The 26,459-nt window shown below is 32.9% G+C and overlaps 2 protein-coding genes and 1 long non-coding RNA gene across 5 annotated transcripts in view; 2 read left to right on the top strand and 1 right to left on the bottom strand.

The window, feature by feature from the left end:
• The window catches only part of LOC127700210 (uncharacterized), a 289,648-nt gene that overhangs the window by 50,170 nt on the left and 213,019 nt on the right, over positions 1 to 26,459 (bottom strand). The gene's annotated exons all lie outside the window — the stretch shown is intronic.
• LOC127700221 (uncharacterized) lies at positions 89 to 15,677 on the top strand. The gene is made up of 2 exons (XR_007981502.1): positions 89 to 202; positions 15,332 to 15,677. It is a non-coding gene; the product is annotated as an uncharacterized LOC127700221 (long non-coding RNA).
• Positions 17,517 to 26,194, top strand: LOC127700215 (sterol 26-hydroxylase, mitochondrial-like). Its single transcript, XM_052203638.1, has 8 exons — positions 17,517 to 17,759; positions 18,648 to 18,826; positions 19,590 to 19,779; positions 21,500 to 21,683; positions 22,241 to 22,407; positions 23,697 to 23,778; positions 24,201 to 24,419; positions 25,776 to 26,194. Exons 1-8 carry the CDS (start codon positions 17,599 to 17,601, stop codon positions 25,890 to 25,892), a joined length of 1,299 nt encoding a protein of 432 aa, XP_052059598.1. The 5' UTR covers positions 17,517 to 17,598; the 3' UTR covers positions 25,893 to 26,194.

The raw sequence follows: 26,459 nt of genomic DNA, 5'->3' as shown, positions 1-26,459 counted from the left end.
CAACTGTATCGGGTTGATTGATGTGTTAAATCGGATGAACTATCTACCTTTGAAAAAATACAGTAATTGTATGTACACACACATGCGAACAATGAATATATAAAAACTGACAAGCTGTGTGTATATATATATATATTAAGTATTTTTATAACACGTACAATGTATGTGCCATTTAAACATGGAGGCATTCGCTGAATAAATTGTGAGTATTGCATTAGATATAATGGTTCTGTTTTACTACCGAGAGTGACTGCGGTTTTGCAATTATCGTTGTGCTATAAGGCGTTTATTTTAGCAGTTTGTTTAAGTCAAACATCTCATTTTTTTTGTACAACGGAGCCAAAGACATAGGTCTCGGTGGGAAATGTTATGGGATTTCCAGTTAAACTATACAAAAAGACATACGTTTATATAAGACGTTAATTTCAACATATAAATTGCGCTATAGTAATATTGTTGAAGATTAACATTCTGCGTTTTAGGAAACATTCATAAATACATCTTATTTGTGGAAAACTAATAAAAACACATTAACATAACATTATGAATTCATGTAGTTTTGTTTTGGAAAATAATGTCAATTACATGTATACGACTTTTTTAGCAAAGGAAATGTTAAATTACAAAAAGAACATTTACTGACAAATTGCAAATTGAATCTTGGAGATGCTAGGGTACTCTTCACAAGACCGAATTAGTCCAAGGTGCACTGCTGGTGTGGCTGAAGATGAAGTTCATTATTTATTTTAAAATGAAATCCTTTTACAAATTGAGATTAATTAATGCAAAGTATATTAAAATCATGTCCAAATTTCTGAAATTTAGATTACGACAACAAATCATATACCAGTATAAATTAAAAGACTTGTGGTATGATTGCCAATGAGTCAACTATGCAGAGATGATGTAAGCAAATAAGTCTAACAAGGGACTGTTAGGCCTTCGGTAATGAACTGAACCAGTTTGAAAAGGCTACAGTTACTGCCACACTTCCAAAACAAATATTTGTATTTATGAAAGAATTAAGTATTAAAATGTTTTAAGTAATTTGTTGTAATGAAATCACTGACTTAATACATATAGATATAAGAAGATGTGGTATGAGTGCCAATGAGACAACTCTCCATCAAAGTCACAATTTGTAAAAGTAAACCATTATAGGTCAAAGTTCGGCCTTCAACACGGAGCCTTGTCTCACACCGAACAGCAAGCTATAAAGGGCCCCAAAAATGACTAGTGTAAAACCATTCAAACAGGAAAACCAACGGCCTAATCTATATAAAAAACGATAAACGAGACCCACTTATGAACCACATCAACAAACGTTTGTTTGTGTTTTGATTGCACTAGGTACAAGTATGGATTTCGACTCTTGATTTTCTGCAGATACGTGACAATAGGTCCGACAATTTAAAACGATCCAAAGTATCAGATACGTTGACGTATGCGCATCTGGGGGAATATGCTCAAATAGTTACCCTGATCGAGAGTATTACTTAATGTACCATTTTTAAAGAATACCGGGGATCAAACTTTGTGGCACTGATTAATTTCAATCTGTTTATTTCTGAATGCCTCACTTCAACTTAATATATAGCTTATTTATATTTAGCATTGAAACAACAAAATGGAGACCTACAACAATTATACACAGTTTTTTCTAGATTGTCGATGATGTTGTTTTTACGAAAAATGGGGGTCTACCACTGAAGGGTAGTACGAAATATGACATTTATCCCCATTAATCTTCAAAAATAGTACACCGAGCAATATATTCGATTGGGATAATTATTTTAGCATATTCCCCTAGATGCGTATACGTCAACGTCATAGTTTTTAATTGACCGACCTCTACTAGTAGATAATGAATAGTATTCCTCACAGTAAAATATGTGTTTGCCTTATCTGTTTGATTACAAGTAGAGTTTTCTCCTTCAAGCACCAACTATTGGTGCCTTCAGCAGATAAGGTATAGTACACTTCCATTGTGCAAAATAAATTTCAAACATCAATACTAGTTTTGTATCAAACAAAAATATACATTATTCATTATTTTATTTTATTATTCATTAATTTATTTTTGTATGTTTAGATTCAATATGTATATATTAATCATCATATATGCAAATATTTCCAATCATATTGTTTTATGTTATATGCCCCTTGTGGTCCTAATTTGGCGCCATAAAATTCTTATCTTTAAAGTTATCTTGTAATATGAATACACAATAATATCCTAGTTTTAACTTCATTTAGCGTAAGTAATAAACATCAATTGACTACATGATTATCACTCACGGCTGTCATTCGGTATATCGAGAAAAATGATCGTGAAAGAATAAGTAACGGTGGTCAAGTATTGCGATTGGATGGTGAGAGATCTGGTATCGGATCGTGAAGGAAATCGTATCGAGAAGACACATACAACGTCAGTAAATAATCTAATTTTATCAATTATAATGACATATATTGGAAAATAAAACTGTCTGTAAAAATGGTTTAACAGTGTGATCAGTATCCGAGAAAATCGAGGTTTAAAAGTACACCGTTTTTACAAAACTGCAAAAGGCAGATTGCTCATCGAAATTTCGAAGAAATAAAAATGTTTTTTTTTCGAATTTTTAATGCATTTTTGTTTTAGTTTAATCAGAAACTTTGCAAAAAATGGTAATATTTGTAAAAATTTGACATTTCGGATCGTGAAAGATCGGGTACCGCATTTTGATGATCGTGAAAAGGATCGTGGAAGATCTGTTGCCGCTTATTCGTTATTGCAAAAATCCACAAAACGATCAATTCTTTCTTTAACCACATGATGATTTATATTTGTAATTGGTATAACAAAAGATTGGATTTGCATGACTTACTCTGCTTCACTTTTGTTTGTGAATAGGGCTATGATGGTTCAGTGCCATTGGATCATATTATTTGATAATACCACACCGACCAGTTTTCTTATAACAGTATAAGTCCGTCGTTCCGTTCTGCATAGGTTTAATGTTGTTTGAAAAGTTAAGATTGTCTCATTTCATTTCCATTAATTTTTATGCAGCCATATCTATAAAACGAAGATCCTTGTTGATTTTTGTAAAAATAGAAAAAAAAAAACATTGTCTAAAAAATCCCGCAGGAAAACAACTGTCATATTCCTGACTAGGCACAGGCATTGTACTAAGAAAATATTTGGTTAATAGATATGAGAAAATATGGTATGAATGCCAATGAGACAACTCTCCATCCAAGTCACAAGTTATAAAAGTAAACCGTTATAGGTCAAAGTACGGTCTTCAACACGGAGCCTTGGCTCACACCGCACAGCAAGCTATAAAGGGCCCCAAAAATGACTACTGTAAAACTATTTAAACGGGAAAACCAACGGTCTAATCTAAATAAAAAACGAGAAACGAGAAACACTTATGAACCACATCAACAAACGACAACTACAGAACATCAGATTCCTGACTAAGGACAGGTGCAAACAATTGCAGCGGGTTTAAACGTTTTAATGGTACCAAACCTTCACCCTTATCTGAAACAATAGTGTAACATCACAACATAGAAAGACACACTTTAAAATATCAATTGAAATGGCTTAACCCAATCCAAAGACATATTAACACAAGTGAACATACACTGAACGAATAAATTTGATCTATGATACAATATAAATACAAAATCAATAAAATAAGGGATGAATAATGAAGGTAACAGTATTATACCGCTATGAAATGTTAAACAATTTCAGAAAAAACAACAATAACCTTTAACAAAAATCCGCCATTTACGATAAATTATGCACAGGTAAATGAAAATAATTTTGTTAATAGGTATACAGTTTAAAAGGAGAAAGGAAATATTTTTACAAAAAAAAAAATTTTTGGGTAAATTTCGAAAATCTGTTTTTCATGCTAGCTAGTACGCCCACTTGTATGACAGTTGTTAATGTTCCGTTATATTGGCAATTTGAGATAAGCAACCCAAACAGACATAGTTAGTTAAAGTGGCCATCACTGGGATCCAGCAGCTAAAAGCTGTGTAAACCTACATCCCAGACATACAACACAACTGAATTAATGTTCAAACACATTAACAATTAAATCTGACAAAGTTGTTGTAGTTGATAATACAGACATTATAATAAAGCATAATTACGTAGCCCCTTAAGAGCCATGTAAATATAGATATTTTCGTTTTCCGGAAATTTAATCTGGTGCGCACCAGTTTGAAAAATTGTGCGCACGACTTGCAAACTGGTGCGCATGACTTAAACATGGCGCATTACTTTCAAAATGGTGCGCACGATTTTCAAACTCGAGCGCACGACTTCCTCAAAAATGGTGCACACGACTTTTAGAATGGTGCGCACGACTTTCAAAAACTGGTGCGTATGACTTTGAAACTCGTGCGCACCAGTTTGAAAGTCATGCGGACCATTTTTGAAAGTCGTGTAACAAATTTGAGCTTTCTAAAAATCTGTGGACTGCTTCGCTTTATCCTAATTTAAGGTAATATGTGTGCATGTGGTTGTTGAATTAGTATTCTGGAGGTGTGCCTCTCTGCAGGTGTGCCTAGATTGGCAGAAGTTATAAAATACAGATAATGCATTTTTGTAAACATTGTATAGGAACATTGTTTAGCAAAACAAATCGTGCATATTGCAGATTAACAAAGCAAATAAACACGTATTAAGAATTGATATTTCAATAATTTATGAATTTAAGTGTGCAATATATGCATTATAAAACGAACATGAATTAATGACAGTTGATCGGAACTGAAATACACATAGTTAATTTTCCGGCATTTGATGTCTTATCCTGAGACGAGAAAAGTCTGTAATTCTTTATCCCATTTCTCAATCGATTTATGAATTTCGAACAGCGGTATACTACTATTGCCTTTATTTAAGCCAATAGCTGTTGCTGTATCTCAGCCGCATCATAAAGCAACCAATCAGAATCTATATGTGATTAGTAATTATTTCAAGATGGCGTGTATATCGACTGAAACTAATAGCTCCGCACCGTGATGCTTAGCAATGAATTAAATTTACTACAATACAAACAGGTCTTAGCTCTCTGTTAGAAAATGTAATTTAAACTTGTTGCAATGAAGTTAGTATAAAATTTGTCAAAGAAAGCTTTTAGAATTATTTTTTTAATTTGTCTTTTGACTTAGATTCATGATGCATGTCTCTACACCATATTAAGCATGCGAAGCGTAACAGTTTATATGTAGTTCTGTTGTTCTCATATATGCATTTGATACGGTGCATTTATTATAATGTATATTTCAGATTCCATTTATGAAAATCTATAGAGCAGAGAATTTTTAATTTTTTGTATCAATTTAATATGTAGATTCAAATAATTTTTCACTTCAAACGATCACGTAAAACTTCTTTAGAACTTATATAGGATGTATAGTTCAGTGCCATCAAAAAAAAAAATCCAAGGTAAAGTGCTAATCTCTTCTTCACAAATATTTCGAAATGACAATTAAACACTATTCAATTGAATCTCGAGGAAATTGAAGGAACCATCCGAAAACAGTTATAAATTTGTAAATGATTGATTTACTTTCAATTTGTATATAATTTTTTCCTGGATTAACTTACTTATGTAGTCAGAGGCGGATTTTTATATCTATACCTATTTCTTTTCTTTTGTTTTCTTTTAGTTTTGGGGGTGCTGGGCCACAGCTACATATATGGTAAATGCATAAACTTTTTTCAAATGCTACTCCTAACGTTGTCATGCTACTCCACCCTTTTCAGAATCTTCGAACTTCAACTGGAAGTTAATTACTAATCTATACTATTAAATGAGAAGACCTCATTTTGTGTGTCGCTTCTCTTCCTTCCACATTAAATCAATCATCATGCTTGTATGTCCTATAGGTACCATGCATATTCGCATTTGTCATCCTCGCTTATAAATATTTCGTTTGGTTTTTTTTGGGAGAAAAACGAAAATAAAGACGTCCGGATATTGTTTCCGTCCTCGAACTGACTTTTAAGTCATAGATAAGACTTCCGTTTAGGACTTAAACTTACACATTATTTTCATAGGTACAAGGGGACAGGACAATTATTTTCGCGTTTTTCTGTATACTATGAACAAACATAGATGTATACTATTTAGATACAGTGTATTTGCTATTTGCTATCAATTCCAAGTTTAATTCCATGGATTGATAATAAATACAAAATAAACTGTATTTATATAGTATATGTTTTTATGTATGTTCATAGTTTACAGAAAAAAAACGCTAATATAATTGAAATTAACAGAAAACAACAAAAAAATAACGGACTTTGAAAAAAGGGGGAGGGCCAAAAAAAATTGTACTGTCCCCAAGTACCTTTGACTTTTGATAACTTTCCTGAAATACTCCAGTCATAAAATCTTTTACAAAAATTCATCCTACAACAGTTTACATACCATCAACAACGCTGTTAATGCCCGCGATTTTGCGGGTGTGTTCTAGTATATTTTAATTCTACGATTCAAACCTATCTTACAACTTCTTTAGACTTTAATGATAATTACTGTGTCTGGTCTTTTCTGCTACTTATTTATGGAGTACCTGTACATCGCATAAATTCACGTCAATCGTTTTATACCAGCCGACTGTCCCTTGTATAGATAAATGCATCTTTTTTTTTAAATCCTTTTAAGAAGCTTGTATTATGGCATCTACAATATTTTACAGTTCGTGACAAATTTATGCAGACAAAAGCGTTGAAAATAATATATGATGGGAGGGGGAGTATTTGTGTTTTCCTAAAAAGTACTGCATTTTTTTTTCTTTAACTTAGTGCACAGTATTATTTAGGAAGTTGAATCATTTTGACAGACATATTTATTTTTTCTGATTTGTTCCACCTTTTGAAAAAACAGCAGATTTTTTTCACAGATATTGAAGTGAATTACACTTTATTGCATTCATGATCCGATACCAGATCTTTCACGATCCGATCGCAATGCTGGACCACCGTTAGTATAAATTAAAAGACTTGTGGTATGATTGCCAATGAGTCAACTATGCAGAGATGATGTAAGCAAATAAGTCTAACAAGGGACTGTTAGGCCTTCGGTAATGAACTGAACCAGTTTGAAAAGGCTACTGTTACTGCCACACTTCCAAAACAAATATTTGTATTTATGAAAGAATTAAGTATTAAAATGTTTTAAGTAATTTGTTGTAACGAAATCACTGACTTAATACAAATAGATATAAGAAGATGTTGTATGAGTGCCAATGAGACAACTCTCCATCAAAGTCACAATTTGTAAAAGTAAACCATTATAGGTCAAAGTTCGGCCTTCAACACGGAGCCTTGTCTCACACCGAACAGCAAGCTATAAAGGGCCCCAAAAATGACTAGTGTAAAACCATTCAAACAGGAAAACCAACGGCCTAATCTATATAAAAAACGATAAACGAGACCCACTTATGAACCACATCAACAAACGTTTGTTTGTGTTTTGATTGCACTAGGTACAAGTATGGATTTCGACTCTTGATTTTCTGCAGATACGTCACAATAGGTCCGACAATTTAAAACGATCCAAAGTATCAGATACGTTGACGTATGCGCATCTGGGGGAATATGCTCAAATAGTTACCCTGATAGAGAGTATTACTTAATGTACCATTTTTAAAGAATACCGGGGATCAAACTTTGTGGCACTGATTAATTTCAATCTGTTTATTTTTTAATGCCTCACTTCAACTTAATATATAACTTATTTATATTTAGCATTGAAACAACAAAATGGAGACCTACAACAATTATACACAGTTTTTTCTAGATTGTCGATGATGTTGTTTTTACGAAAAATGGGGGTCTACCACTGAAGGGTAGTACGACATATGACATTTATCCCCATTAATCTTCAAAAATAGTACACCGAGCAATATATTCGATTGGGATAATTATTTTAGCATATTCCCCTAGATGCGTATACGTCAACGTCATAGTTTTTAATTGACCGACCTCTACTAGTAGATAATGAATAGTATTCCTCACAGTAAAATATGTGTTTGCCTTATCTGTTTTGATTACAAGTAGAGTTTTCTCCTTCAAGCACCAACTATTGGTGCCTTCAGCAGATAAGGTATAGTACACTTCCATTGTGCAAAATAAATTTCAAACATCAATACTAGTTTTGTATCAAACAAAAATATACATTATTCACTAATTTATTTTTATATATTAATCATCATATATGCAAATATTTCCAATCATATTGTTTTATGTTATATGCCCCTTGTGGTCCTAATTTGGCGCCATAAAATTCTTATCTTTAAAGTTATCTTGTAATATGAATACACAATAATATCCTAGTTTTAACTTCATTTAGCGTAAGTAATAAACATCAATTGACTACATGATTATCACTCACGGCTGTCATTCGGTATATCGAGAAAAATGATCGTGAAAGAATAAGTAACGGTGGTCAAGTATTGCGATTGGATGGTGAGAGATCTGGTATCGGATCGTGAAGGAAATCGTATCGAGAAGACACATACAACGTCAGTAAATAATCTAATTTTATCAATTATAATGACATATATTGGAAAATAAAACTGTCTGTAAAAATGGTTTAACAGTGTGATCAGTATCCGAGAAAATCGAGGTTTAAAAGTACACCGTTTTTACAAAACTGCAAAAGGCAGATTGCTCATCGAAATTTCGAAGAAATAAAAATGGTTTTTTTTTTCGAATTTTTAATGCATTTTTGTTTTAGTTTAATCAGAAACTTTGCAAAAAATGGTAATATTTGTAAAAATTTGACATTTCGGATCGTGAAAGATCGGGTACCGCATTTTGATGATCGTGAAAAGGATCGTGGAAGATCTGTTGCCGCTTATTCGTTATTGCAAAAATCCACAAAACGATCAATTCTTTCTTTAACCACATGATGATTTATATTTGTAATTGGTATAACAAAAGATTGGATTTGCATGACTTACTCTGCTTCACTTGTGTTCGTGAATAGGGCTATGATGGTTCAGTGCCATTGGATCATATTATTTGATAATACCACACCGACCAGTTTTCTTATAACAATATAAGTCCGTCGTTCCGTTCTGCATAGGTTTTATGTTGTTTGAAAAGTTAAGATTGTCTCATTTGATTTCCATTAATTTTTATGCAGCCATATCTACAAAACGAAGATCCTTGTTGATTTTTGTAAAAATAGAAAAAAAAAATATTGTCTAAAAAAAACCACAGGAAAACAACTGTCATATTCCTGACTAGGCACAGGCATTGTACTAAGAAAATATTTGGTTAATAGATATGAGAAAATGTGGTATGAATGCCAATGAGACAACTCTCCATCCAAGTCACAAGTTATAAAAGTAAACCGTTATAGGTCAAAGTACGGTCTTCAACACGGAGCCTTGGCTCACACCGCACAGCAAGCTATAAAGGGCCCCAAAAATGACTACTGTAAAACTATTCAAACGGGAAAACCAACGGTCTAATCTAAATAAAAAACGAGAAACGAGAAACACTTATGAACCACATCAACAAACGACAACTACAGAACATCAGATTCCTGACTAAGGACAGGTGCAAACAATTGCAGCGGGTTTAAACGTTTTAATGGTACCAAACCTTCACCCTTATCTGAAACAATAGTGTAACATCACAACATAGAAAGACACACTTTAAAATATCAATTGAAATGACTTAACCCAATCCAAAGACATATTAACACAAGTGAACATACACTGAACGAATAAATTTGATCTATGATACAATATAAATACAAAATCAATAAAATAAGGGATGAATAATGAAGGTAACAGTATTATACCGCTATGAAATGTTAAACAATTTCAGAAAAAACAACAATAACCTTAAACAAAAATCCGCCATTTACGATAAATTATGCACAGGTAAATGAAAATAATTTTGTTAATAGGTATACAGTTTAAAAGGAGAAAGGAAATATTTTTACAAAAAAAATAATTTTTGGGTAAATTTCGAAAATCTGTTTTTCATGCTAGCTAGTACGCCCACTTGTATGACAGTTGTTAATGTTCCGTTATATTGGCAATTTGAGATAAGCAACCCAAACAGACATAGTTAGTTAAAGTGGCCATCACTGGGATCCAGCAGCTAAAAGCTGTGTAAACCTACATCCCAGACATACAACACAACTGAATTAATGTTCAAACACATTAACAATTAAATCTGACAAAGTTGTTGTAGTTGATAATACAGACATTATAATAAAGCATAATTACGTTGCCCCTTAAGAGCCATGTAAATATAGATATTTTCGTTTTCCGGAAATTTAATCTGGTGCGCACCAGTTTGAAAAATTGTGCGCACGACTTGCAAACTGGTGCGCATGACTTAAACATGGCGCATTACTTTCAAAATGGTGCGCACGACTTTCAAACTCGAGCGCACGACTTCCTCAAAAATGGTGCACACGACTTTTAGAATGGTGCGCACGACTTTCAAAAACTGGTGCGTATGACTTTGAAACTCGTGCGCACCAGTTTGAAAGTCATGCGGACCAATTTTGAAAGTCGTGTAACAAATTTGAGCTTTCTAAAAATCTGTGGACTGCTTCGCTCTATCCTAATTTAAGGTAATATGTGTGCATGTGGTTGTTGAATTAGTATTCTGGAGGTGTGCCTCTCTGCAGGTGTGCCTAGATTGGCAGAAGTTATAAAATACAGATAATGCATTTTTGTAAACATTGTATAGGAACATTGTTTAGCAAAACAAATCGTGCATATTGCAGATTAACAAAGCAAATAAACACGTATTAAGAATTGATATTTCAATAATTTATGAATTTAAGTGTGCAATATATGCATTATAAAACGAACATGAATTAATGACAGTTGATCGGAACTGAAATACACATAGTTAATTTTCCGGCATTTGATGTCTTATCCTGAGACGAGAAAAGTCTGTAATTCTTTATCTCATTTCTCAATCGATTTATGAATTTCGAACAGCGGTATACTACTATTGCCTTTATTTAAGCCAATAGCTGTTGCTGTATCTCAGCCGCATCATAAAGCAACCAATCAGAATCTATATGTGATTAGTAATTATTTCAAGATGGCGTGTATATCGACTGAAACTAATAGCTCCGCACCGTGATGCTTAGCAATGAATTAAATTTACTACAATACAAACAGTTCTTAGCTCTCTGTTAGAAAATGTAATTTAAACTTGTTGCAATGAAGTTAGTATAAAATTTGTCAAAGAAAGCTTTTAGAATTATTTTTTTAATTTGTCTTTTGACTTAGATTCATGATGCATGTCTCTACACCATATTAAGCATGCGAAGCGTAACAGTTTATAAGTAGTTCTGTTGTTCTCATATATGCATTTGATACGGTGCATTTATTATAATGTATATTTCAGATTCCATTTATGAAAATCTATAGAGCAGAGAATTTTTAATTTTTTGTATCAATTTAATATATAAATTCAAATAATTTTTCACTTCAAACGATCACGTAAAACTTCTTTAAAACTTATATAGGATGTATAGTTCAGTGCCATCAAAAAAAAAATCCAAGGTAAAGTGCTAATCTCTTCTTCACAAATATTTCGAAATGACAATTAAACACTATTCAATTGAATCTCGAGGAAATTGAAGGAACCATCCGAAAACAGTTATAAATTTGTAAATGATTGATTTACTTTCAATTTGTATATAATTTTTTCCTGGATTAACTTACTTATGTAGTCAGAGGCGGATTTTTATATCTATACCTATTTCTTTTCTTTTGTTTTCTTTTAGTTTTGGGGGTGCTGGGCCACAACTACATATATGGTAAATGCATAAACTTTTTTCAAATGCTACTCCTAACGTTGTCATGCTACTCCACCCTTTTCAGAATCTTCGAACTTCAACTGGAAGTTAATTACTAATCTATACTATTAAATGAGAAGACCTCATTTTGTGTGTCGCTTCTCTTCCTTCCACATTAAATCAATCATCATGCTTGTATGTCCTATAGGTATTATGCATATTCGCATTTGTCATCCTCGCTTATAAATATTTCGTTTGGTTTTTTTTGGGAGAAAAACGAAAATAAAGACGTCCGGATATTGTTTCCGTCCTCGAACTGACTTTTAAGTCATAGATAAGACTTCCGTTTAGGACTTAAACTTACACATTATTTTCATAGGTACAAGGGGACAGGACAATTATTTTCGCGTTTTTCTGTATACTATGAACAAACATACATGTATACTGTATAGAAACAGTGTATTTGCTATTTGCTATCAATTCCAAGTTTAATTCCATGGATTGATAATAAATACAAAATAAACTGTATTTATATAGTATATGTTTTATGTATGTTCATAGTTTACAGAAAAAAAAACGCTAATATAATTGAAATTAACAGAAAACAACAAAAAAATAACGGACTTTGAAAAAAGGGGGCGGGCTAAAAAAATTGTACTGTCCCCAAGTACCTTTGACTTTTGATAACTTTCCTGAAATACTCCAGTCATAAAATCTTTTACAAAAATTCATCCTACAACAGTTTACATACCATCAACAACGCTGTTAATGCCCGCGATTTCGCGGGTGTGTTCTAGTATATTTTAATTCTACGATGCAAACCTATCTTACGACTTCTTTAGACTTTAATGATAATTACTGTGTCTGGTCTTTTCTGCTACTTATTTATGGAGTACCTGTACATCGCATAAATTCACGTCAATCGTTTTATACCAGCCGACTGTCCCTTGTATAGATAAATGCATATTCTTTTTTAAATCCTTTTAAGAAGCTTGTATTATGGCATCTACAATATTTTACAGTTCGTGACAAATTTATGCAGACAAAAGCGTTGAAAATAATATATGATGGGAGGGGGAGTATTTGTGTTTTCCTAAAAAGTACTGCATTTTTTTTTCTTTAACTTAGTGCACAGTATTATTTAGGAAGTTGAATCATTTTGACAGACATATTTATTTTTTCTGATTTGTTCCACCTTTTGAAAAAACAGCAGATTTTTTTCACAGATATTGAAGTGAATTACACTTAATTGCATTCATTATCCGATACCAGATCTTTCACGATCCGATCGCAATGCTGGACCACCGTTAGTTTTCTTTCACGATCTTTGTTCTCGATATACCGAATGACACCCGTGTTACTGTTGTTATTTGATAAAAAAATTAACGCGAAGTACCTACATATCTAAACATAACAATCACTAAGAGCGTTTATTGTTGGTGTTTATGCTTACACCAGTATCTAAGACTGCTATTTTGGCTAATAGAATAAGATTGCAGTACCTTCACTCAAAACTGTAGACATTTACGACTGTGTTGCAAAACATTAAAAATATGAATTATATTCAGAAGACACAGCTTCAAGTGCAGAAAATGGATATTGTCAATAAAAATAATGCAGTTTCTATGTTGCATTTGGACTATACTCAATTGAATCTGGGTAAACGTTGATCAACAGCAGCTGCACACACATCTTATATGAAAATTAAACGACAAAGGCCTTAATAATGTATTCCTATTTTATATAAGAATACATTAAGTCTATGTTGAATTTATAAACTTCATGTTTATACGGAGAAGATCTACATACATTGCATATTGCGGAGATTGTTCAGTGTCCATTGTCGACGGCCGTATCGTAGGTTGATTTCTGTGTCTGTTCGTTTATTGATTGTTGTCTCATTAACGCCTTGTCATCGAGAATGTGCATATGTAAAATATTTGCCATTGGATATTAAAGCTATGATACTTTCCAGGAGCGGATCCAGCCATTTTAACAAGAGGCTCTTAAGAGCCTGAATCGCTCACCTGTTTTTTTTTTGCTTAAATCTTTCATCAATGATTATTTTTGCTTTTTACCCATATGTTCCATTTTAGCCATAGAGTCTATGTTTCTTGACGTACAAGGAAATGAAATACAAAATTTATACTAGATTCATTTGAGAAGATTTTGAAAGTTAAAAAACATAAAACAACTTGTGTAAAATTGTCCTTAAAGGGCAATAACTCCTTAAGGGGTCAATTGACAATTTTGGTCATAAACTTTTTTGTAGATCTTACTTTGCTGAACATTTTTGCTGTTTGCAGTTTATCTTTATCTTCAATAATATTCAAGATAATAACAAAAAACTGCAAAATTTCCTTAAAACAACCAATTTAGTGGCAGTAACCCAACAACGGGTTGTTCGATTTGTCTGAAAATTTCAGGGCTGATAGATCTTGACCAATTGAACAATTTTACCCATGTCAGATTTGCCCTAAAAGCTTTCGTTTTGGAGATATAAGCCAAAAACTGCATTTGACCCCTATGTTCTATTTTTAGCCATGGCGGCCATGTTTGTCGATGGATCAAAACTTCGGATACAATTTATAAACTAGATACCATAAGGAACATTTAGTTTAAGTTTGAAGGTATTTGGCCCAGTAGTTTCAGAGGGGAAGATTTTTGAAATAGTTTACGACGACAGACGACGACGACAGACGACGGACGCCAAGTGATGGCATAAGCTCACATGGGGCCCTTCGGGCCCCGGTGAGCTAAAAAAGGGGTGGGGGTTCCCAACCGAGGATAAAGGGGGGGGGGGGGGTTGGTTCCAACTATATGTCCCCATTCAAATGCATTGATCGTCCAAAAAAAGGGGGGGTTCCAACCCATCGGAACACCCCCCTAAAGGACCCGCCACTGAACTTTCAGTACATATGACTTTGTTATAATTATCTGGTTTATGTTTATGTAAAGGGTTGACTTGGGTTTAAAAATATGGTCAAAGTAAAACCGAAATAAATCAGTGCGTCCGTTATTTTGTGCAGGATGTATAAATATACAGCCACGTTCTTTCAGAATAGGGAATTTGATTATTCGTGTACGGAGAGTCTGAGTGGCAAGTAATGTGTCCAAGTACCCAACAGAAAATTGTATATAACTTCTTTACCTATGGCAGTGTGTTTGGTGTAAATTATTGGAGCGTTCCATGTTCTCGCAAAAGGAGCATTATTCATTTTAAATGTTCCGTTATGTACTAATAATGTTTTTTTTTGTAAAGTTATGTAAACATAAGTTATATTGAGGCGGCAAAACATTTGAATTATGCAATATTTTACCTTTCATTAGTTTAAACTTAATTCTAATTGGATATGTTTTACTTCTATGGTTGTTGCTCTATTTGTTACTGAAAACCATAAGCATGCTAAGAAGAAATTACTTTTCGTTATTCAGTAAATTTAGTTGACCATTTTGATATTTGTTTATTTTTTTATGGGTATACGTTTGCATATGGGATTTTGAAATATCTGTTTTAAATAATTCAGGTATCTAGCTAATATGCATCTCATTAAAAGTACCAGTCTACCAGTTCAAATATATCGTTTCTGTGATAAACTCCGGTTTGTGACTCGATATTCAACAGCAGCAGCAACTTCAAATTCAACAATTCATAAAGAAGACATTTCAAACGTTTCATTTAATTAGCTGTTCTATTATGTGCATTCCCCTATCACACTGAAAACATAGACAACAGCAAAAGTAGGCGAGACACTGGGTTCCGCGGAACCCTTACGAATTTTTGTTTTAAAGTCTGGAATAAATTTGAACACGATAATGACTTTACTATCGCTATTTAAAAAAAAAAAAAAAAAAAAAAAAAAAAAAAAACAACCCTCAAAACTTGATGTACATTGACCGCGCGTAACGTCGCACGATGAAGTCCCGATCTTCAGAGGGGAATATGATGCTCTGAGTGGAATATGAACATTTGTAACACAATTTGTTATTTGATTAAATTACTTTTGAAATATTCTCAAAAATGTAGAAACCTGACGGAGACAAATAGACCTATCTTTAATTAGAAGTTAAGATTTGCTTACTACTCATTTTCATCAACATTATCAGATGAAACCTTCTAAAAAAAATTTGTCCCTTAATTGTGATTTCTTTCCAGTCTTACAATAAATTGGAGGAAACTGATTAAAACCAAAAATATCAAATCTACAAAAACTCGTGATGCTATACAGTGACGCTATAGGACTAATATAATCTATTAACTTAAGTGAATTTTAAAAGAAAATGTTTGACAATTTTTTTCTGCCTATTATTACATGTAGATATCAACATCACTAACAGAAACTGTGTACGTGTATATGGCAGAGTTATTAGGAATACTATATGTTCATACCAATATTAAATGTTGCCTTGAAAACAATAATAAATCGACAGAAATTGCAAACAGCAAAAATTATCAGCAATACATAATCTACAAAAAGGCGAATATAACCAAAAACAGTAATTGCCTCTTATCGCCTAATAAGAGTTTCTGGCCTAAAAAGATGGACGGTATTGACTTATTTTACACAATTTCACGTAGAAAGCCACAATGTCTGTAAACAGCGAATATGTCAATATTACCGTATCGTAGTTTGATTTCTGTGTCCGTTCGTTTTATTGAAGGTTGTCTCATTGACGCCTCATCATCGAATATTTGCATATGTGAAATATTTGCTACTGGATGTTAAAGCTATGATACGTTCAGTACATATGACTTTATAATAATTATCTGGTTTATATTTACGTCAAGGGTTGACTTGGGTTTAGATATAAAGTCACCAGTAAAATTGACGCAAATCAGGGCGTGTGTTTGCTGTGTGGGATGTATAAATACACTGATACGTTCTGTCAAAATATGAACGTTGAATAAAATGCTTCGTGTACGGGGAGTGGTAAGCTTCATGTGCATATGTACGTTCAAGAACCCAAAAGAAAATTGTATCAACTTCTTTACCAATGTCTGAGGTGTTTGCTTTAAATTGTTGGAGTTCAAGTTATCTATACAATAGTCGTTCTCACAAAAGAAGCATTTTTTATTTTAAATGTGGTATATACTAACTGTTTTTTTTCAAGTTTTGTAAATATAAATTATTTTGAGGCGACAAAACATTTAAATTGTGTAAGTTTTCATTTAATGTAACCATTTAATGACTTGTTGAGTCATTGCCCTTAAATATTATTTTATCCGTGTTTGCCTATTATTTTGAAAAGTATAATAGATAGACAGATACTGTTGAATCGAAAATCCTCAAAAATGTCATTGTATGAAAGCACCCATTGACTCTTTATAAGATTGATTGACTGATTTATGTTTGCTCTACGATCGGGATGGTGGACTAGGAATTTGATTTCCACTGGAATAAAGGTATATTGGGTAGTGACAGAAATTTTGCCTCGCAACAGGTCAACTTCTTACTCCTCCACAAGTTGTTACAAGGGACCTTAACGTGCAGAGAGCGTGGCGCTTTATCTACACAAGGCATTAGTTTTAACGTCCCCATTCTGACTGGACGTGGATGCGTATTTATACATCCCGCACAGTCAAACGGACGCCGTACTTTGGCATTCTAAGAGTTAACTAGCTATCTACATGTAAGCGTTATCACTTAATGTACTCAATTTAAAGGGTTAGCATAAGATAAACAGTGAAAGAAATGATTAAAAAGGTGTTATTTATTTCTCTTTTGTAGGCCCTTACACCATAAATGACATCACAACTGTGATTGATAATCTTAAGAACAAATATGGCGATATTATGCGACTGCGCATGGGGAAAGACTTTGTTGTGTACATATCACATCCTGACTTGGCTAAAACCGTGTTCCAATATCCATACCAAGAACATGTTAGAGTTGGTCTCGATATAATGGAAGTGTACCACAAGAGAACTGGAACCAAAAAAGGACTGAGTTTATTGTAAATATTAGATAACCGACATGCATATCATTTGTATTTTACAATTTAGTGAAGTTGTCAAATAATATCAAAACGGAAAACCATTTCAAGCGTCTAATGAACTGTGTAAAAGGACTCATATTAATATTGGGAAATTTACTAATACATGTGATTTGTAATATAACTTGTGTTTTGTATTGAATGGTAACAAAATCGGTTAAATCATTTGCATCTCTGTTTTGTAGTACAAATACATTTCCCTTGTCATACATGCATGTCATTTCAAACACTCAGTCTTAAGCATATTTTAGGACAAAGTTTTATCTGAAGATGAGAAAAATGCAGAAACTAAGTGATGTACATACAACTATTTTCTCCTTACGTAGGATATTTGTTCGAATTATTAATGTCTGTTCGCTTTACGGTCAGTGGCAAATGTTTCATGCATAATCAGAACGAGAGAAAAATAAACAACAAATCAGACATTATATTCCCGACCGGAATAAGAGACGGGAAATTTGGACTGCAATTATATTAAAGTTTAAAAAAAGGATAAAAACTGTGCCATGACACATGCCAAGAACAGACTCGTCAAAATGTTTACGTGTTTTAACACGTCACTCTCCCAGCACTGAGTATAGGAGTTAATGTCTACATTTCGACTGGAAGTAGATTAAATGCACCTCCACTTGGCATTGGTCTCACTGTCGGACGGGATTAGTCAACGTAACCACGTGTTAAATTCCTACATGCTCTTAAAGTGTATTTTATTTTAAATATATCGTTAGCATCAGAAAAATTCAACTGCGAACAATATATACCGATACCATTCATCAAAGCAATATTTGTCGCATTCCTGATAGATTATCTTTATAGTACTTAATCGTGAACACTTTCTTATAATTTTAGGCAAGGAGAAGAATGGTTAGCGTTACGACGGCCAGCCCAAGAAAAGATGCTCAAACCTACAGTGGTTGCTGATTATGTTCCTATGATTGGAAATGTTACTAATGACTTTGTAAAACGTCTAAGACAACAACATACAGTGACAGATTTACTGGAGGAACTCTTTAAATACACCACAGAAAGTACGAAGTTTTATTAATTTTGTATCGATCTGATGAGCCCAGCTCTTTTCAATTGATTTTTATAGTATATTTTAATGTTGTGTTATACTTCTGTCCCAGGTAAGGGGAGGGTAGGACGCCCGCAAATAGGTTTAATCCCGCCACATTATGTATGTGCATGTCTTATTTCAGTAGCCTGGAATTCAGTGATTATTGTTTACCGCTGTATATCATAATTGTTTTTTTTTTGCTTTTTGCACATGAACCAGGCCGTTAGTTTTCTTGTTTGAATTGTTTTACATTTGTCAGCTTTAATAGCTTGTCATGCGGTATGGGTTTTGTTTATGGTTGAAGGACGGACGGCGACCTATAGCGCTGCTAGTATCGACGTCATGTCGTCTCTTGTGGATATTTGTCTGATTGACAATCATACCACATCTCCTTATTATGTATAAAAAAAATATCAGTTCTTTATTCAATATCAGACTTAAGCATGCAAATCCTGTTGAATGTTTCAATATTACGTATACATGTATAACTTTGACGGAAAAAATGGTACGTCTTAAAAATAACAGCAAATAAACCCAAACAACATTTGAGATAATGAGTGGATGCAGATGCGACAACATGACAATACCCATGCCAAGAACATAAACGTAGAGAAGTGACCCACAATGATCATATCATAAACTCATAACAACTCTGTTAAAGTAAATTATTATATAAAAGTAAATACTGAAAAGAAATAATTAAAAAATGACAAATCAGTTATTGCTTCTTTCAGGCGTAGGAATGTTGTGCTTTAATAAGAGATTGGGATGCCTCGACAGCTCTCCAAATACCAAGTTGATCAAAGCGCTAGAGGACATGTTTACAACAATGCAACAATCATTTCTTCTTCCATTTCCAACATATAAATTCTTCCGAACTAAAATGTACACAGCCTTTGAAAGAAGTCAACAGGTTTTAAATGAGTAAGTTTCATAATCTCGTATAATGTCAAATCAGCAATCTGTTCAACATGTCACGTGACTGATTTTTCTGCACAATCAGCACTAAACTTTTAAGCTGTTGACATTTTCGAAATGTAAGACAATATTTATAATTCGTTATCCATCATTTTACACTAATGACATTTTTTTTAATTCAAGAAGTGTGTTTTGTTTCATTTAATAATTTAAATAGACCTCAATATTTGATGGTGCATTTATATTTCTCGGAGAGCAAGTACAGAGAGCAGACTTGTATCTTTTTTCAAAATCAAATTATTACTGATATTAAAAAGATCAATAATATCACAACGAAAGATTGATTGACTGTTTGTGTTAAACGCCACTTTCACTCTTGACTATATCGTAGAAGCCAGTTTTTATTGGTGAAAGAAGCCTGAGAGAACCATCGACCTTCGGCAAGAAAACTGGCAATCCTAGTCAATTATGATCCGAGTCGAACACACCTACCACGTGCGGGGTTCGAACTCACAACCTCAGTGTTGACAGGCTAGTGATACTGTAGAAAAACTACTTGGACCCCTCGGCCACGGAGGCCCATCACACACTGAAAGAAAAAAACATCTTAACATAACATCTCTGCTCTAAGCCACCATTAACAGGACTAAGAATGAAGCATTTGAAATAATACTTAATAAAACATTAATTATATTAACAAATTTTCTGTAGATACCCTTTTTTAATTTAATGTAATTAAGTTGGCATTGAGTATGTTCCGGACCAGATGAGTATTTGGACCATACACGTATGATCATGACCATCTGCGTATATACTCATATGGTCCGGGTAATTAACATGACGAACGTTAAAAAGGTGTTACATAAATTAAGAGTTTCTAAAAATAAGATTTTGACTTATTCAATCACACTGTTACATGATTATTTTAATAAAGAGAATATTACTTACAAGTGAGAATTATGGTGAAATAACTTTTACATGGTCATTATCGATTTGTCCTTATGAAACGCAATATGTCGACTTTGAAAAATAAATTCAAGAAATATATCTAAATGAAATGAAATAAATCAATTGCTTATCTCACAGGAACTTTGATCATTGAACCCTATTTCTTTTCTTTTCTTTTAAATTTATTTTGATGTTTAAATTTTGCTCCTCTTCATGCGATCTAACAATGACAGTAAGATCTTCTCAATAAGAGCAAGAACACACCAATTAAATGAAAATAATCAGAAATAAGAAGAAATTTTGTGAATAAAAAAAGTTAATTTAAACACAAGAAAAGAGAAAAAAAAATTCGATGCCCCAAACGCATGCAGTTTCAATTACGAACAAATATTGATAATATTAAGACGATTTAAATTGACTCTAACGAATGCAAGATAACAGATACACCATGATTCATACAATGTGTAAGTAAAAGATAACGGACTTCATATAGTAACTTGTGCCGTATTTGGTCTAGAGAATGAGCTGTATGTTCCTGCAATGAAGTAAGAATTATTCGAAAAATACCTATACGGTCTAAATACTCATATGGTCCTGCCTGTGAATAACCAAACGAGTATAATACTCATATGGTCCGACCATACGCGAATGGTCAATCCATACGCGTATACGCATATAGTCATGACCATACGCGTATGGTCCAAATACTCAAATGGTCCGGAACAAGTATATGTGAACGATTAAATTATAATTTTTTTTGATAATATTTGATTAACAGGATAACACACAAAGAGATTGAAGATCAAGTAATGGTTCTAACGAAGCTGAAGGAAGAAGGTAAACTGGATGATTATCTCTCAAAAGATCCGAATTTCATGCACTCATTGCTGTCGGATCCTAGATTGTCCAAAGAAGACGTGGTCGGCTTGATAACATCATTGTTTGGAGGAGGAATAGATTCGGTAATAGACATGACCGTATCGTTGATATTGTAGTGATGTAATATATCGTATGTGTTCAATTATTGTTATATATACAGGCATACCGTATTTGCAATTATTTATACAAGTTTCAATTTAAAAATTTTTATTGAAAAAATCTCTGCTATTTGGGGAAAAGGCCACAAATGACATTGGTAGATGTACAATATATATAACAACAAGACTTAGAGAAGGTTTACTGTTACCATAGACATGTAGAATGTCATTTTCTGTTATTTGAATATACAAAAAACTTTCAATTGTGTTTTAAACTGCTTGTATCGATGATCACTACATACGTGTTTGGAGAAATAAATCAAGAAATGGCACATATATAACGTATGAAACCTACATATTTAGATCCTATATATTTGTAACTTAAATCGTTTATTTTGTATGTGTGTGTTTGTGTGTGCTTCTTTAGAAAAAAAGGAAGTTTGATATATATTTTTCCAATTCATAATATACATTTCAAATTTCCGTTCTCGCTTGTTTTACCTTTTTTTTTACATGCTCCACATTTTGCTTTTTACGAACAGACTGCGAATGGTATGGTATTCGTTCTAACGGATTTAGCATTAAACCAAGACAAACAAGAAATATTAAACCAAGAAATCCAACAAGTGTTAGGTGACCAGCAGACTGTGACGAAAGAACATTTATCAAAAATGTCTTACTTAAAAGCATGTGTTAAAGAATCGCAAAGGTAAGGTTAAATATAACTGGACTACTGGACTGTTCAAAATACAGTTAAGCAGCCGACATCTCGATATGAAATAAAACATTAATGTGGTCAAATAGTACAATGAAGAGTCTGATTGAGTAATATCCTACAATAAAAGATGAATCTGCAAATGTCCACTACATTTTCGAATTAACCAATGAATTCAGTACATTTAAAATAACAAGGGAATACTCAAGTATTGTACTTGTAAACCCCATCATGCATTTTAATTATGGTTTTTGGAATAACATTTGCGGTACCAATTTTAGTGCATCAGATGCGCATTGCGAAAATTAAGACAATCATTGTCTTCTCGAACGATGATGTTCGAGGATGGAGATATTTAAAAATCCAAATTATTATACAAACGTTAATGCAACAGACGAATAAACTTTTTTTTGCATCGTTATTGTACAAATATATCATGATATTGCCGCAGTCGTCTTTCCGTTGGTTTGTCTTTTGTCGTCTGTATAACCCTTTTTATAAAGTTTCAAGTGCTTTTCTGACCTTATTTGTATTACATGTATACGATTGTATGCGTTGAGTACTAAAAAAGTAGTTTTAGCGATCCACTTGTTGATGTATACGTCCTAAACGAAAAAAAAAACCTTGATCAGATTAGAGGAGGATTCAGTGCTTGTCGTTTGTTGCTTTATATCATTTTTGTATATAATTTATTGTTTTGTACATAAATCTCGTTTGTTTTCTCGTTTTAATTGTTTTAAATATGTCATGTCGGGGTCTTTTATAGCTTACTAAGGGTGTTGCTCACTGTTGATTGTCGTACGGTGACCTATTATTGCTAACTTCTACGTCATTTGGTCTCATAGAATTTGCAACTATTATAGGTCACCTATAGCAAGCTATAAAAGGCCCGAAATGACAATTATAAAACAAGTCATACGAGAAAACTAACGGCCTGATTTATGTAGAAAACAATAAACGGAAAAAAATATGACATAAAGGCTTTTAGCAAAAAACGACATCCCCTGAATTACAGGCTCCTGACTTGGCTCCGGCTCATACAGAATGGCAAGGTTAAACATTTACACATGCGTCATGTTTTCACTTCAAACTATATGTACCTCTTTTCCGTATCGTATACATCTGCTTTAAATGTGAACATGGAAACTTTAAACATTCAAATGTTGATTTTCCGAGGTATATGGTGCTTATCATTGTTTCTTATTCATTACTGGACCAAGAATTCGAATATCTGAAAGGAACTTTAATATGAATTTCTCTTATTTGTTTTTCTACTTTTGCAGGAAAGTATTTCCAGTATTATTTGGAGCTGCTAGAGTTACAGAAAATGATTTGGTTGTTGGTGGATACCAAATTCCTAAAAACGTAGGTTACAATTATGGATTGTCACTAAATTCACTGATTCATAAATTTTTCATACTGACCATTTATAATGTGAGAACGTTTTAATGTTTTTTTGTTTTTTTTTGTGCAGAGAGCAAACAAAAAAGTCAAATTAAACATGAACCTTCATACGAGATCCCCAACGATGGATTTAGAGCACAATATATAGAATGAGATCACATATTAATACACATCTGGTGGATAATGGTCCCACTGACAATCATACCATATCTCCGTTTATTTATATATATGTGTCATCATATGTCATGGAAATTATAAACTTAATCACATGAATACGTTTGTAATAGTCTCTGACAAAAAGCCATTTAAGGTCACGTATAAACAAAAGTATGAACTTTTTGTGCATAGAAAATAAAACACGAGAATTTTTTTTTCAATTCTAGATGCTAGTTATTTTAAATAATATGTGCATGTGCAATGACGAACGATTTTATCCAAATCCAAAACAATATATTCCTGAAAGATGGATGCGTAAATATAAAGATGAAACGATTGCGAAAGGAAAAGATTATCCATTCGGATTTAAACCATTTGGATTTGGTCCACGAGGCTGTGTTGGTCAAAGGTTTGCTGAAAATGAAATTTACATAGGAGTCGCCAAGGTATTTATTTAAATCAGTGCAGCCCAATTACTTTTCATATAATTGTAAATTTTGACATAAAACTATTAATTAGACACATGTAACCACATTGTAAAATATAACCTTAAGTGATCGGACCACTACGGGCGGTCTCAATGTAACGTGTGGTCTCGAGAGGCCGAGATCACAGGTTTGATCTCGGACGTGTCAAAGCAATGACTTTTATATTGATTCATTTGTAAATGTTTGCTTATCGTTCCGTCGCAATGTCATGCATCGCCAGAATGGGAATTTGAAAATGATAGTCTTCCTCTTATCCACAAAACATGTGACCTTTAGGAGGCATAATCATGATTTCTTGTCAACAGATTTCTTCCTCTAAATTGTTTCTTATAAGCTAGCTTTTAAAAATCCAACAAGGCCTGTCGATTTAGCAAAAACAGGACATTTCATCATCCAAAAACATGAAATTGTCATTATGTTTAAGGTGTTCAAAATATTTGATGCATGATCAATCATGTAATCAATCAATCAACCAATCAAACACGTGATAAAGCTCGGTTTAAGAGGTTCATTAACCTATTGAGTTTTTTTTTTGCACGAGTTACACTTATTCAACAAAAGTATTTTCGAATTGGTTCGTGTTGCTTCAATGCGGAATTTATAAACGGGGAAAATATTTTTGTTTACATAAATCAAAGGACAGAGAGTATGCGTGAACAAAATTAGACAAAACGTCACTGTGATAGTCAACAAAACAGTAGAACAAAAACATAAAATAGAGCAACACAAACACTGCCAAAAAATGAATGTACATAAAATAATTGTTTTGTCTTTTTCTCAGTGAATACAAACCAGAGACCTAGCATATTGATATCTATGTATCTGTCTACGTGTTTGCCAGTAGTACTAATTGGTCTTTCTTTATAAACGTCCACATCCATTTATCACAAAAAAGTCCATTCAGTCAAGTGAGAAATGATTAATATCTATGAGTAATATCTAACAATTCAGCTTGATTTTACCTTTTTCACCGAAAGATCAAGGAGACAAAGTCTAGATTCCAATAGTTACGTAGAAATCATAACACCAATTAAACTCCAAACGAAAGGGGACAAAGCGCAGAAGAATGTTACGATCACTTCATCTAGATAAAAAGCGAAAACGTCGAATGCGCATGACTAAGGACTTATTCTTCGAGAATACATATACAAAATTTAAATCTGGTAATTGCATGATCCGTTTGCTTTGTGTTCCAAAAACTTAATTATCAAAAAGCAGATTGTTGAGTCATATTTATCAATGAAACATTGTCACACAATCACTAAATCAAATGTTTATGCAAATCTAATAATGTATCTCAACTTTTGATTTCAGATAATACAGAACTTTAAAATTTCTATGCCTTCAGGAATAAAGGAAGTAAAACATGTCAACAGAGTATTTACATCACCATTAGACAAGGTTACTGTACTCCTTACAGAAAGAAACTAGTTTCCATCAACATGACCTTGAACTCGTACAATATTACAAATATATTAATTTAGAGGCTATAATGAACATGTTCAGACCACATGACATTTTTGCAAACAAGTGACACAATGCAATAAGACTATTTCTTGTGGCGGTTGAGCTAAGTGTGCGATGTTTTATTAATAAACATGCTTCATTCGATTTGTAAGATAAATATGCACTTTTGCATAAGAATTTACAATCATTGTGTTTCAGCAATATTTCCTATACTTTTAATTATGTAATGACCATATATTTTAGTCAATAAATGATTAGTCTTATAATTTCCAATTTTTGCTTCACACCGTCACTTTCAGTCGATATACGCGCTATCTTGGAATTATTTCAAAATAACTGTTAGTTCTGATTTGTTGATAATTGATGTTGTTAAGATTCTATTGGCTTGAATGTGTTATAATGTTGGCAACACGTCAGGAAGGGTTGAATTTATAATTTACGGATGGTCTGACAGTATAGGTATTCGAAACCCGATCGATGGATATGTTGTTATTGAATCACATATTGTTGGATAAGCGCTGATAGTAACTA

The sequence above is a fragment of the Mytilus californianus genome, unplaced genomic scaffold, assembly GCF_021869535.1.
Source record: "Mytilus californianus isolate M0D057914Y unplaced genomic scaffold, xbMytCali1.0.p SCAF_5, whole genome shotgun sequence".
Lineage (NCBI taxonomy): Eukaryota > Metazoa > Mollusca > Bivalvia > Mytilida > Mytilidae > Mytilus > Mytilus californianus.
This window is presented reverse-complemented; position numbering and strand designations above follow the sequence as displayed.

What these genes read in the sequence shown, in the direction of transcription:
- LOC127700215 (XM_052203638.1), top strand. Translation starts at nt 17,599, where the DNA reads ATGCGACTGCGCATGGGGAAAGACTTTGTTGTGTACATATCACATCCT. An exon ending in CTTTAAATACACCACAGAAA is followed by an intron (nt 18,827 to 19,589) that starts GTACGAAGTTTT and finishes TGCTTCTTTCAG; the next exon opens with GCGTAGGAATGTTGTGCTTT. An exon ending in TTGGAGGAGGAATAGATTCG is followed by an intron (nt 21,684 to 22,240) that starts GTAATAGACATG and finishes TTTTACGAACAG; the next exon opens with ACTGCGAATGGTATGGTATT.